Raw genomic sequence first — 15,217 nt, 5'->3', positions numbered from 1 at the left:
ACTCTACTGGACAAAAGTGAAAATTAATAATGATTGGGGGATATACAGTGAGATTATTGATTGTTTATAATAATTATTTATGTTTATCCAAATTAGTTTTATTACACATAACAATTTCAACACTTTCTTCAACAAAGAATAGACGTAATGCTCAACTCACCACTTACCTTGTGAATGTTTTCACACACCCCATAAAGTCAAATACAATTTTGTCCAACTGATTTGAAGGTGTTTTATAATATGCAGTTCTGTATGGATCTCATGTACAATTTTGATAGATTGAAATTTGAGCTGACGTGCTTTACTATGGTCCATCCCACTATTCAAGTGAACTTGCTACTACAACTCCCCACGCTGCACTGGTTTCGCTAGCCAGAATAGATTTCGACCATAGGCTTGCTTACACTGGAGTTGGACAGACTTCCTGTTTAGATTAAGACACTGTGGAGCCGGCAGGAGATATGGCTCCGAAAAATGTACCTGAATCTAGGGATGAGAAATGCGTTGTACTCCAAATTACCGCATTATCCCAACTGTGACACCGAGAAGATTGAACAACTGCTAAAAAACTAGCAGTCATTCGATTTTCTCAGTGTAACAGTTGGGATAATGGGACAATTCATTTCTCAGTACAACACATTTCTCATCCCTGTATTGAGGTACGTTTTCAAAGCCACATCTTGCGCTGGCTCCACAGTGTCTTAATCTAAACAGGAAGTCTGTCCGACCCCAGTGCAGCTGTAAGCAAGAGTAAGGTTGGAATCTATTCTGGCTATGCTTTTGCCAACTCTCTCACAACTTCAGTCATAAATATTTACAATCTGTTGGATCACTCTATTCATAACGCTGCGGCTCTCTAAATAGCAACATGGCTCAGGAATTCGTTACGGACAGAATTAAAGGGGATAAAGTAGTCGTGTTTCTAAAACCGTCATGCTCATATTGCGTAATGGCAAAAGATGTTTTGTCAAAGTATGGATTCAAATCTGGACACTTGGAATTCATAGACATCACTGGACAAGATGACATGAGTGAAATCCAGGATTACCTAAATAAAATAACTGGTGCGCGAACGGTGAGTGAACGCATGTTTGTTTCGCTTTGTTATCCATCCATTTCTAGACTTTTACTAGCCTATTTTTGTAACTTTTGTACAAGCCGACTGTTTTTCCCCCCCAGAAGGAGCCATATTTATTTTGTATATGGCAACCCTTCAAAGTACATAGAAGTAGCCTAATTTTGATAGTGAATTCATACTTTAATTTGACTCTTGCCACTATCAGTCACAGTGACTCAGCAAATGAGCCATGTTCAGAAAGGCGGGCAGAAGTTGCGCAACAAGGGTCTGCAGCACGCCTAACACTGCGTGCACACAGGTTGCATCATTACATTGCTGTACAGTAAATGTTAAGTAGTCTTCGCAATCCATGTACTGCATCAGAACAAAAAGAATCATGCTACACATTAGAAACTTATTCGGTGGTTTATCTATTTCCGTGTCTGATACCGCACAGAAAAGCAACACACATGCGACACACTGTGTAGTGTCCGCATAGTCCGCATAGTCTGGCAGATGAGTTGCAGTGGTACGGATTGCCTCCCATTGAAATGAATGGACTTCCGCTGGAAGGCATTCAGTTTGACACAACCGGTGTGCACAAGGCTTAAGTCCATTCCTTTCAGTGGGCTACTGTAGCCCCGCTGATTTCCCATTGAATTGTCAGGAAAACAGTACATTATGGAAATGAAAACAATCTGATACTTTGCAATGTTGATACCATCATGATCCAATTCTAATTAATCATCAAATTCCTACATTCATTTGCAGATATAATATTGCTTCTGCCTAATAATCCATATGAATTGTGTGTGTATGAAGGTGCCACGGGTGTTCATCGGTAAGAAATGTGTTGGTGGGGGCAGTGACGTTAAAGCGCTGGACAACAGTGGGAAACTGGAGGGAATGCTGAAGTCAATCGGATCGCTGCAATGATCTTCAGGTACTGCGATGAACAACATTTCACACTGTACAAGGCTTCTTCTTGATACTGTGACTGTGTAGGATGTCAGTGCTAGCTCACCTCTGTCTTTCCACACAGCCTCTCATCTCTCTGTCCTTCTCCTCTTTTTTGGCCAGAGGCAGCTGTGAATATCTGCGCCACCTGGAAGACCACTTGCCTTTGGTCTGTCTGCTGAACTGAGACCAAACACCGTGTGTGTCACCTATTGATATTAGAGGAAGTTTCTTCGTTCGTCACCTGTCTGTCTTCATGACTGTAGGCCTGTCTCGATTCCTCCAGTAATATTCCTCCAGTGATGTTTACATCTAAACATCATTAAATCACTTAACCACCATCTTTCGTACAAAATAAAAGACACAAAAACGTTTACTAGTTCTGCTTTTGTTCTTGAAGTCGTTTGCTGTACAGATGCAGACATTACAAGTCAAACAAAACTGAAGAAATATAGGAAGACTGCAGCTGTACAAAAATAGAACATTTTCAAAAAAATATTTAAGTGTGTACAAGTTTGGAAACCTGGGGGAAAAAATTGAGATTGAGCTCAGTCAGTGCACTGGAGGATACAAAAGTATAACCCAGAGATGACGCATTGAGCTGCTGATAAGGAAGCATTTAGTCAGTCTTGTACCTGCACCGCCCCTTTACTATTCCACGGCGCTAAAAAAAGACAAATTTAGTATGACTAGCGGTTTTTCCCTGACCAAAATGGCCCAAATCCTTACACTTCCTGCTCGTCAACTTCTCGTGTCATTTCTTAGTCTTGGGCTGGGCCTTATTCATAGTGGCCCTGTATCTCTCTGTCTGGTAGAAGTCAGAGTCAATGGCGTCCAGCGAGTCGTTAAATGTGACATACACATCCCTGTTGACCTCTGTGACCTGGTGAACCCTCTGTTTGACCCCTTTGGAGCGCCAGGTGGGTTTAGGGGGTGTAGCCGAGGGGTTCACCGCCTGGTACAGCCCCTCGCCTTCCGCCAGGGTGATCTTGTACTTGTGCCACGGACACACGATGCACATCCGCCCGTCAAACTCCTGGGCACATCAGAGAAATGAATGAATGAATGAATGAATGAATGAACAAACAAACAAACAGAAAAACACAAAATAGTGTTTAGCTATGAGAATGGGCTGAGGAAGGAGAGAGAAGCGAGGGGCTCTTCTCAACTGTCTGTCCTCGCTCCCTTTTCAAAATGCAATGGAGATCCCTCCCCTCTAACATTTTCCTCCACTGCGTTTTGATGAGGCAAGGAAAGAGGACGGAAGGAATCGAGGAGAGACAATGGAGAAAGAGCCTGGGAGTCCTGGTAAAGCACGGGATTGATGAGGACAGTGTGGAACAAGTAGTAGGTCAAAGAGAAATCAGACGTCTGACCTCGATATCTCCTTCCTGCAGTGGTCCACCGGTATCTGGCAAGATAAGACAGTACAGCACCACTGGCATTCAGTGTCAGGGATAGATAGTATATCCTAATATAGCCCATTCATAGACGCAAACATCTAAAGACCTACAGTACCAGTCAAAAGTTTGGACACAACTACTCATTCCAGGGTTTTTCTTTATTTTTACTATTTTCTACATTGTATAATAATAGTGAAGACATCAAAACTATAAAATTACACATATGGAATCATGTATTAACCAAAATAGTGTTAAACAAATCAAAATATATTTTATATTTGAGATTCTTCAAAGTATCCACTCTTTGCCTTGATGACAGCTTTGCACACTCTTGGCATTCTCTCAACCAGCTTCATGAGGTAGTCACCTGGAATGCTTTTCCAACAGTCTTGAAGGAGTTCCCACATATGCTGAGCACTTGTTGGCTGCTTTTCCTTCACTCTGCCGTCCGACTCATCCCAAACCATCTCAATTGGGTTGAGGTTGGGTGATTGTGGAGGCCAGGTCAGCTGATGCAGCACTCCATCACTCTCCTTCTTGGTCAAATAGCCCTTACACAGCCTGGAGGTGTGTTTTGGGTCATTGTCCTGTTGAAAAACAAATGATAGTCCCACTAAGCGCAAACCAGATGGGATGGTGTCTCCCGAGTGGCGCAGTGGTCTAAGGCACTGCATTGCAGTGCTAGCTGTGCCACTAGAGATCCTGGTTCGAATCCAGCCGGGAGACCCATGGGGCGGCGCACAATTGGCTCAGCGTCGTCCAGGGTAGGGGAGGGAATGGCCGGCAGGGATGTAGCTCAGTTGGTAGAGCATGGCGTTTGCAACGGCAGGGTTGTGGGTTCGATTCCCACGGGGGCCAGTATGAAAAAAATTAAAATGATGCACTCACTAACTGTAAGTCGCTCTGTTAAATGACAGCAGAATGCTGTTGTAGCCATGCTGGTTAAGTGTGCCTTGAATTCTAAATAAATCACTGACAGTATCACCAGCAAAGCACCCCCACACCATCATGCTTCACGGTGGGAACCACACATGCGGCTAACATCCATTCACCTACTCTGTGTCTCACAAAGACACGGTGGTTGGAACCAAAAATCTCAAATTTGGACTCATCAGACCAAAGGACAGATTTCCACCGGTCTAATGTCCATTGCTCGTGTTTCTTGGCCCATGCCAAGAAACACGCGTCTTCTTCTTATTGGTGTCCTTTAGTAGTGGTTTCTCTGCAGCAATTCGACCAATAAGGCCTGATTCACGCAGTCTCCTCTGAACAGTTGATGTTGAGATGTGTCTGTTACTTGAACTCTGTGAAGCATTTATTTGGCCTGCAATCTGAGGTGCAGTTAATTGCCGATTTCTGAGGCTGGTTACTAATGAACTTATCCTCTGCAGCAGAGGTAACTCTGGGTCTTCCTTTCCTGTGGCGGTCCTCATGAGAGCCAGTAAAATGTTTTATTTTATTTATTTTTATTTAACCTTTATTTATTTAGACAGTTTCATCATAGTGCTTGATGGTTTTTGCGACTGCACTTGAAGAAACTTTCAAAGTTCTTGAAATTTTCCGGATTAACTGACCTTCATGTCTTAAAGTAATGATGGACTGTCGTTTCTCTTTGCTTATTTGAGCTGTTCTTGCCATAATATGGACTTGGTCTTTTACCAAATATGGCTATCTTCTGTATACCAATCCTACCTTGTCACAACACAACTGACTGGCTCAAATGCATTAAGAAGGAAAGAAATTCCACTAATTAACTTTTAACAAGGCAGACCTGTTAATTGAAATGCATTCCAGGTGACTAACTCATGAAGCTGGTTGAGAGAATGCCAAGAGTGTGCAAAGATGTCATCAAGGCAAAGGGTGGCTATTTTAAAGAATATAAAATATAAAATATATTTTGATTTGTTTAACACTATTTTGGTTAATACATGATTCCATATGTATTATTTCATAGTTTTGATGTCTTCACTATTATTCTACAATGTATAAAATAGTAAAAATAAAGAAACTTTTGACTGGTACTGTACATCACTATACTGAGAGTGTCCGTTTCTATAAGGAAGTATTTGGGGGTCTTTTGCGTGCCCTGATACTGCACAAAGAGCAATCTCAAAATCAAGCCAAATCACACAAAATAATGTCTGGGCCCTTCTACAACAATACATTTACATTAAAAAATAGAGATTTACTTCAGAAATAGGAAAATTCTCATTTAAGATCACAGATGCTTGCTCTAAAAGTTAACACACATCAATTGTGGTACGGTTTTGGAAACATAAGGAACATATCAGCAATAAATAATCATTTAAAAAAGGTTAAATTACTACACACTTTTATAGGGTTAGGGTTCCCACACGGCCATATTTTATTGTTACTGCGCTTGTTTACGGAAAACAGACGGAAGACAGAGTCGACTACCTAAGCTAATTAGCTATCTGCATCTCCGAACACCTGTGTGTAGGCTAAATGGAAGACTGACGCCACAAACATGTTGTCACTGAAAAATACTGTTGGCTGCAACTGTGTTAAAACCGGTTAAAACTGTATATTTAGCATTTGTGCATTTTTTAAAATGTGATATGAAAGTAGAGGGCTTTATGTTTCTAGAACCGTACCGCACCGCAATTGAGAATCCATTCACGTTTAGATGGAGTATTTGGCTGTTTTGGCTACCAGAGCCAATTCGCCTCTAAACAGAACATGTAAGGTCCTTGGACTATTAGGCTCCTTTACTCCATTATTGGGCTAATCCTAATAATGACTTTATTGTGCTGCTTTTAAAGGTCAACTGGTATGCTGTCCATCGTAAAACATGGGGAATGGTGTTTTGGAGGAGTGGAATTTTCTAGCCCCAATCCATTCCTTTCCCCAACCAGGGGTGTAGTTCTGCCGGAGCATGGAGGAGCGGGCGCTCCCTCACTTGTTTCAATTTGAGAATACACGGAGCTGGTAAAACTATTTCTGGCTAAATAAATTATATTTAATTACCACTAAAATGAAAAACAATAGAATGACAAACCAATTAAATACGTAGGTAAATGGTGTTTTCTTCCCTGTCTTCTCTGGCAGTGGTAAGAATAAAGAAGTACTATAAGCTACGTGTGTGCACTGCGGAGGCCCGTCGGAGTCTTGACAACTTTGGCCAATCAGAATGGCCAAAGTGGGCGACACCGTTCTGCCGAGGACACCCAAACCAGAGAGGCCACCGTAAAGCCCAAGGAGTTTGACCCTCTCAAGAAGTTGCTGTAGCCCTGCTTGGAATATTGGCTATTGGTTGAGACGCAGGGCCCGTTCTAGCTTGGTATGTCAGGGTGGGCAATTGGAAATGTGAATTGGGCCAAGTTGGAGGTAATAATGCATTTAGGTTATAGTTTATTGAGATGCACGAATACATCACACCAAAAGCTTGATTTTATGGCTGTTTTAAAACGAATTTCTTGCAATTCTACGTGGTAATTATTTATGTTCACTATTCAATTGATTTTATAGTATTTAATCTGTGCAAATAAATTATATGAATTGATAGTTCACCTCTGTTTTATTTTATTATGTAATAGGGTATTTTGTAATCATGTGTTCAAGCTAATCAAATCAAAGTTTATATATAAGCTACACAATACAATGAAATGCCTACTCTCAATAAGGCTCTCCTCACAAACAGTGCAATGATATTAAGCTATATGTATTTGTATTTATAGTGAACAAAAATATAAATGCAACATGTTACAATTTCATTTATTTTACTGAGTTACAGTTCATATGAGGAAATCAGTCAATTGAAATAAATTAATTAGGCCTTAATCCAGGGGTGCAACTTTCACTGGGGACAGGGGGGACATTTTCGTGTCCCCCCAGTTTTATCATTGGAATGTGATACAAAACGAGGCAACTGTGTGTTTTAGGACCATGCGGACGCCTCCGAGCATCTGGTAGGCTGTTTGGTGTGTTTAACCGATTGGATAAAAAATATATATAAAACCAAAGTTGCGCCCCTGCCCTAATCTATGGATTTCACATGACGGGGAATACAGATATGCATCTGTTGGTCACAGATACCTTAAAAGAAAATGGGCCTCACAATGGGCCTCAGGATCTCGTCACAGTATTTTTGTGCATTAAAATTGCCATTGATAAAATGCAATTGTGTTCATTGTCCCTAGCTTATGCCTGCCCATACCATAACCCCACCGCCACCATGGGGCACTCTGTTCACAACGTTGACATCAGCAAACCGCTCGCCCACACGACGCCATACACGTGATCTGCGGTTGTGAGGCTGGTTGGACATACTGCCAAATTCTCTAAAACAACATTGGAGGTGATTTATGGTAGAAATTTTAACATTAAAATTGAAATTAACATTCAATTCTCTGGCAACAGCTCTGGTGGACATTCCTGCAGTCAGCATGCCAATTGCACGCTACCTCAAAACTTGAGACATCTGTGGCATAATGTTTTGTGTGACAAAATTGCACGTTTTAGAGTGGCCTTTTATTGTCCCCAGCACAAGCACTGTGTGATGATCATGACGTTTAATCAGCTTCTTAATATGCCACACCTGTCAGGTGGATGGATTACCTTGGCAAAGGAGAAATGCTCACTAATAGGCATGTAAACAAATTTGTGCACAACATTTGAGAGAAATAAGCTTTTTGTGCGTATGGAACATTTCTGGGAACTTTTATTTCAGCTCATGAAACATGGGACCAACACTTTACATGTTGCGTTTCTATTTTTGTTCAGTGTACATTAGGCTGTAGCCTACTAATATCTATACCACGTAGTCGTAGGCCTACTGCAAATTGTTGTTTGTTCCTGAACTGGCTGAATAGCAGAGCCTTCCTTCAGCTATCCTTCAGCACCACTTGTTGGTTCAACTTCTTTAACAACATTGCACGATCCTGGCGCTGTCTTTCAGCTCCACATATGGGTTCGTCTCCAATCGCTTACAATTACATCTAATCAAGATCTGTTGCCTTTGCCTAATAGTCCTCCTCATCACTTATTACATATAGAAGATTATCACTTCTCACAATGGTGCTCGTTTAGTAAAGTTAGATCAAAAGCTGAATCAATGTCTCGTAAGATCACATAATGAATCATTTGCATTTTACATAAGAGAACTGAATATACAGTAATACCATAGCATAGTAGGCCTATAACGTTACTGTTACACCAAAAACACCTCATTTCGAATGAGATTTTAGGATGGATAGCTGAAGCTGAATAGTCACATTTTTTCTGTCATGTGCCAAAACTCAACAGGATATATGTTTGTATTGAAACAAAATACAAGAAAGGCTATTAGTTTGTTAACACCATCTGCTCTAGTTCGCTCATGAAACAGTAATTCAAGAAGATCTAAATGCATATTCCCATGAAACTGATTGAGAACAATCAAATGATTGGCATGTAGATGCAGTTTGGACGTTTCACCGGTAAAATGTGAAGAATTGTCATGCACGATTGATCGTGATGATGGCCTATTTTGAAATGAGGTAGCCTATGCCTAACTTGGTGTTTGAGGGTATTGAAAATATAACATTTTCTTAAGACAATGTGTGTGGGCATAGGCAGATGTTGCAATTGGAGGATGCATTTTATGCATATTCTATAATGATAGGATATTCAATTGGCTACATCTGTTGGTACAAACTTTGATTGAGGAAATTCCGACATCATGGAGAAGAAGAAAAAAAAGGTACTCCCTCACCTAAAAAAAATAACAATACACCGCTGTCCCCAACATCCATTTTACACACACACACCCATGACCCGATCCTTACGGTAGCAGCGCATGTCCATGGCGTGGAGCTTGCCCTGATGGCAGAGGACCAGCACGTCCCTCCCGCCCACCAGCTTGGTGACACGCTTGGCCTGGACCACGTCTTCTTTCCTCCCGATGAAGTGGGAGGATGGAGGTGGCGATGAAGAGGAGGATGTAGGGGATGTCTGCTCTTCCTCAGAGAACATGTTGGCAACTTCCAAATGTAGATGCACTCCTGAGAGAGAGAGATAAACATTTAGTCGTTTGTGTTTGTGTGTGTGTGTTTTAACATCAACCTGAACTAGGCCTGTAGGGGATGTCTGCTCTTCCTCAGAGAACATGTTGGTAACTTCCAAATGTAGATGCACTCCTGAGAGAGATAAACATTTAGTCGTTTGTGTTTGTGTGTGTGTTTTAACATCAACCTGAACTAGGCCTAAATTAGTTAAAGATCACTGTAATCTCAAATGCACCTGTGTCTGGACAGATTCACAAGTAAACGGCAAAGTGACAATTTCCGCAAGGATTTTACTTATGGGTAACTGAGATTAGCATTCATCAAGCACTCTGGCATGTTCCACAATTTGTGTTGCATGTTAAACCTTGTTCACGTTACCCATAAGCTCTGTTGCGAGACGGACACCGCATACTTTGATATTTTTCAAACTTTCCGTCGTCTTCAGTCCAGCCAGAATCCGTCGAAGAACAGGAAGTTACCAAACCACAGAATACATTTTTGGTGATGGCTTTATGGGATAGCTAGCAACTTGTAAACAATTACCCATTACTACAAGTTAGTACTATTTGAATAGTAATTTTAAATAATACACATTGGCTGTTAAGCCAATTATATTATATGACTGTTGCCTCCCGTTTAAGTTTGTGATGGTACATTCTTTTTTATTATTATTATTAGGTGGAGGTCGCTACAATGGTCTCTTCAACCTAGCCTAACTTGCTATAAAGTTTGAGGAACAAATTGAGCAAAAAGTAACACAACAAAACATATCACGTTGAAACAATATATTTATACTGTCTTGAATGAAAAGGTCATATTTTGCAATATCCCAAAATAAATGCGATCTCTGAGCGAGACACTCTCCGCCATCTTGCGTTACAAAAACTCAGGGTTACCAGAGCAAGAAAAAAATTCTAGCCCAATGACCTCTCAAAACCTGCCCACAAGGATTGAAAACTAGCCCAAAACATTTTATTTGCTGCAAGAGAAGAGTTGGCATATTTTCCAATAAACCCTTTTCCATAACGTTATCGAGCGAATTAAGATGGAATATCGGCTTAATTTATAATGACGTAGGCTAAGAAGCAAAATTCGGTTTTCCATCAGAAGAATAATTATTGTGAGCTTAAGAATATGTCCATCAATGGATGTTGATTTAACTTGTTTTGACTGCTATGATTAAGCAATAAGGCCCAAGGAGGTGTGGTATATGGCCATATACCACAAACCCCTGAGGTGCCTTATTGCTATTATACACTGGTTACCAACGTAATTAGAACAGTAAACATACTTTTTTTTTGTCATACCCGTGGTACACGGTCATATACCACAGCTTTCAACCAATCAGCATTCAGGGCTCAAACCACCCAGTTTATAATTGTAAATAAATCCCTTTTGTGCATGTGCATCACTATAGATAAATTCGACAGGAGAGTTTGAGTGATGAAAGTTGGACAGAGGATCTCGAAATTCAAAAAAGATATGTTTTCTGGCAATTGTGCCGTTATTATGTGCCAGATGTTAAGACTACAAACCATTATAAATGGCCTATTTGCGAGATTTACTTGTTATTTCAATAGGCATAGGCTACTGACTAAAATCTGGGTTTATAATTGCAATTCAACTTTGCCATGGTTTGCTGAGCTACATGCAGGTAGCCTATAGCCCCTGATAGGCCAACATCTAATTTCAGGGACCACAATGAAACTAACATTACATGTGGAGAATGATACATTTGCGATAGAGCTGTGACCATGATCACAATTGATAACCTCCAATTTAAGTAGCCTAACTAAACATGGCCATTAATAATTGCATAATAACACAAGACTACAACAACAAACTGAAGTTATAGGCTATTTATTACACCCGTTTGCCAGCCCAAGGTAGTCTAAAAAAAAGGCACAAACTGATTTGCAATGACTCCAGTGATATCCTCATTTCAACATATTTATTGTATCCAGGGGCACAACTTTCACTGGGGACGGGGGGGACATGACCTTGTCCCCCCCAGTTTTATCATTGCAATGTGATACAAAAAAATCGGCATCGGTGTGCTTTAGGACCATGCGGATGGCTCTAAGTGGTCGGGTAGGCTGTTTGGCGGTTTTAGCCAGCTGGATTTAGGACCGCATTGGACACCACAGGGCGTGCGGAAAGGCTGTGTGAAGGCAACCGGTCAAAAGTTTTAGAACACCTACTCATTCAAGGGTTTTTCTTTATTTTTGCTATTTTCTTCATTGTAGAATAATAGTGAAGACATCAAAACTATGAAATAACACATATGGGATCATGTAGTAACCAAAAAAGTGTTAAACAAATCAAAATATATTTTATATTTGAGATTCTTCAAATAGCCACCCTTTGCCTTGATGACAGCTTTGCACACTCTAATGTCCATTGCTCGTGTTTCTTGGCCCAAGCAAGTCTCTTCTTCTTATTGCTGTCCTTTAGTAGTGGTTTCTTTGCAGCAATTCGACCATGAAGGCCTGATTCACACAGTCTCCTCTGAACAGTTGATGATGAGATGTGTCTGTTACTTGAACTCTGTGAAGCATTTATTTGGGCTGCAATTTCTGAGGCTGGTAACTCTAATGAACGTAACCTCTGCAGCAGAGGTAACTCTGGGTCTTCCATTCCTGTGGCGGTCCTCATGAGAGCCAGTTTCATCATAGCGCTTGATGGTTTTTGCGACTGCAGTGGAAGAAACTTTCAAAGCTCTTGAAATGTTATGTATTAACTGACCATGTCTTAAAGTAATGATGGACTGTCATTTCTCTTTGCTTATTTGAGCTGTTCTTGCCATAATATGGACTTGGTCTTTTACCAAATAAGGGCTATCTTCTGTATACCCCCCCCCCCCCCCCCTCCCCTCCCCCTATAAGAAGGAAAGAAATTCCACAAATTAACTTTCAAGAAGGCACACCTGTTAACTGAAATGCATTCCAGGTGACTACCTCATGAAGCTGGTTGAGAGAATGCCAAGAGTGTGCAAAGCTGTCATCAAGGCAAAGGGTGGCTATTTGAAGAATATAAGATGTTTTGCAGAACTCTCAACCTATGCTATACTTATGAGAAAGTTTTTGTTCATTTCATTTACGAGTTTTGTCAATTTATTCATCGTCTTTTGTTTGAAACGCTCCTGTCAATGTTGAGTAAGGATACGCAACCGATTACGCATAAAGAAGAAGGACTAGTCTACCTGGCCTGCGTGCAAATGTAGGCCTATAAATCTGGCCACTTGGGGATGTCTGAAGTGCTATAGTACTTCAGGAGCATAATGGCAGAATCTGTAAAGGCCAGCAGCTGGAGAAGGAGGGTTGGGAACAGTTTTTTCTTCTTCTGGTTAGGCTATCTTGATCTCTGGCTCCCTCTTGAGCCATTTGTTTGTCTTCATTATTTAATCAAACAGTGTGCTTAAAGCATCAGACAAGTTCAGTACATACAGTTGATTTTGTTAAAACAAATAGTGTGTGTCTATATATGGAAAATACACGTTTAAAAATGTCAACCAAGATTTATTTTTTGTCAGGGACAGCCTAGTAAAAAAGCAGGAAATGAACTTTAGCCTACAATGGCATATAAATGAATAGCCTACTTGATGGCCAACAGATGCAAATGTATCATTCTCCACATTTTATGTCAGTTTCATTGTGGACTTTTTCCCCATAACAGAAGCATCCAAGGGAGTTCCATAACATCCATTGCAAATGTCCACCCAAGAACTGAGCATGTGTAATACCCTTTGCATGATACGGTTTTCCATAAGAAAAGTCAACATTAGAATCCAGTTGACTTTAAACCACCTCTTAGCGAATTTCTCGAAAGCCTTTAGTGTGCCTAATGTCGTTATCCAGAGCTTTGTCCCCGTTATATCAGTTCTAGCGCGTTAATATGTTTTATGGAAAAAGGGTTGGAAATAGGTGTCTGCAATTTAGAAGCATCCCAAAAACCCGCGACATCGATTTTAAAGTAGCCCATTTTGCCAGGAAAACCGCTGACATGGCAACCCTGACTACATTTGTCCGTTCAGTAGCAGGGCATTAGCTAGGACGTCTAAGTCATGCGTAATTAAAGTGTTGCCAGCAGCACAGTTACAGTCACCAACGCTCTGGATAACATGAAAACAGCGTAACCAGCTCTGCTAGGGCGAGTAAAATGGTCAGAGTGAGGTGTTCTCTCATTTATGTCTGGAAGTAGCTAGCAAGCTAGCCAACGTTAGCCAGTTAGCTTGGGTGCTGCTGGCAACAATTTAATTACGCTTTTTTGCCAACGTTTACTGACACCAGCCATATTCAACTGGTGTTGAGTGTTCATAAATTAATCAGTTATTCTGCGCTCTGGCACAGGTACACTCAGAAGAGAGTGCTCTGAAATCTGAGTAGATAGCCAGAGCGAATTTACGAACGCACCTGAATGTCCATTGAGAACGCACAACGACTATATCACTTAGCTAAACTAAGAATGAAGGGAATAATCAAGTCAATAAACGTTGGGTAGTTAGTTAGATAGCATATAGTTAATATACTGGCAAGTTCGATGTATTAGTAGCCAAGTAACGTTAGGTAGCTAGCTAACATACCGGTACATAATGCTGTAATGATATGCTATGCGGTTCGTAAGGATAGTGTAGCTAAGAAATTGTCAGCCAACATAACTTATTTGTAACTTATTTGAAAAGTCATGATTTTATTACATTGCTCAACATTTTCTTAACATTTGTCATAATTAGTTAAGCAATGAATTTGTATCCGATTTCGTTTGACTTCGGCTGCATATTTTCCGCCATTTTCTTCAAATCTGAAAACGTTGTGAAGCCAAGCCCATTTTCGGAACAATTGCATTTTGGGCCCTAATACTTCGTATTTTGGCAAATGTAGTACAACATCCGGGAACTTTTGGCATTCTAACAATATCCATACTATGACCAATAAGCATACTATATACTCAATTTACGTCACAAATAGTATGGTTAGTGCGGTTAGTATGAGTATTCGAACACAGCTATAGTCATTCAAAGACCTAGCTAGCTAATCAAATTGATGAGGTTAAATTATAATTCTCTTCTCTTTTTTGCATTGCAGTTTTCAGTTAACACAGGCTTAGGAGATCTTATACGTTTTGTTCTATAATATAATTGCAGTCAGTTAACATGACCTTTATGAATTATGAAGCCTTTGTGTTTATTTTTTTATAACATACATTCAAAAAATTATATAAAAAAAGTGAAGTTAGCTGATTAATATTATCTCATACAACAAAACGTATAAGACTTCCTAAGCCTGTGTTTACCACAGACCTTATTATCGGAGTTTATCCCAAAACTCTTAAAAAACGCCATTCATTTTCCTCATAGGCTTTGTCCAACGAACCATGGCGGACTTAGTGCCTACAAATATACGCCATTACTATTACTAAATTGAGCACATGTTCGCTCAAATCTTTTAATTATTTTTATGTTGAGCGTATTTGGCTACCTCTTGAAGTATGAAATATGATAGCTGGCGTTTACTAACCCCTCTGAAGTAAGCGTTGAACTGGCACTGACCAGACAGGAAGAAGCGAGAGATTTTACTCCGCCCAAAATCTGTCCACAAAGTAAGGACTTTTTGTATGGAGGTCATTGAGAGTGTCGAATTTGGTCAACAAAACATTTAAGAGCTAATTTTCTACGTGAGGCTTATTTGATCTAATATACGTTTTGTAATGGTTAGGTTGTAACGAATGCACTGATAGACCTAAGTTGTATTTCGGCAAATTTGAAGAAAAAAAACGACTTTATATTGGAGTTATTG

The 15,217-nt window shown here is 40.3% G+C and overlaps 2 protein-coding genes across 2 annotated transcripts; one reads left to right on the top strand and one right to left on the bottom strand.

Annotated features, from left to right (window-relative positions):
* Positions 1-526: 526 nt before the first annotated feature.
* On the top strand, positions 527-2,388 carry glrx (glutaredoxin (thioltransferase)). Its single transcript, XM_084176557.1, has 3 exons — positions 527-1,075; positions 1,880-2,000; positions 2,138-2,388. Exons 1-2 carry the CDS (start codon positions 869-871, stop codon positions 1,991-1,993), a joined length of 321 nt encoding a protein of 106 aa, XP_084032683.1. The 5' UTR covers positions 527-868; the 3' UTR covers positions 1,994-2,000; positions 2,138-2,388.
* Positions 2,389-2,487: 99 nt separating this feature from the next.
* On the bottom strand, positions 2,488-14,974 carry LOC311141279 (Rieske domain-containing protein-like). The gene is made up of 4 exons (XM_084176556.1): positions 14,939-14,974; positions 9,204-9,419; positions 3,391-3,425; positions 2,488-3,050 (listed from the first exon to the last, which is right to left on the bottom strand). The coding sequence occupies exons 2-4, from the start codon at positions 9,388-9,390 to the stop codon at positions 2,769-2,771; spliced, it is 504 nt and encodes a 167-aa protein (XP_084032682.1). The 5' UTR covers positions 9,391-9,419; positions 14,939-14,974; the 3' UTR covers positions 2,488-2,768.
* Positions 14,975-15,217: the final 243 nt, after the last annotated feature.

The sequence above is a fragment of the Coregonus lavaretus genome, assembly GCF_964263955.1.
Source record: "Coregonus lavaretus genome assembly, chromosome: 14".
Classification (NCBI taxonomy): domain Eukaryota; kingdom Metazoa; phylum Chordata; class Actinopteri; order Salmoniformes; family Salmonidae; genus Coregonus; species Coregonus lavaretus.
The sequence above is the reverse complement of the archived record's forward strand: the minus strand, read 5'-3'. Positions and strand labels throughout refer to the sequence as shown.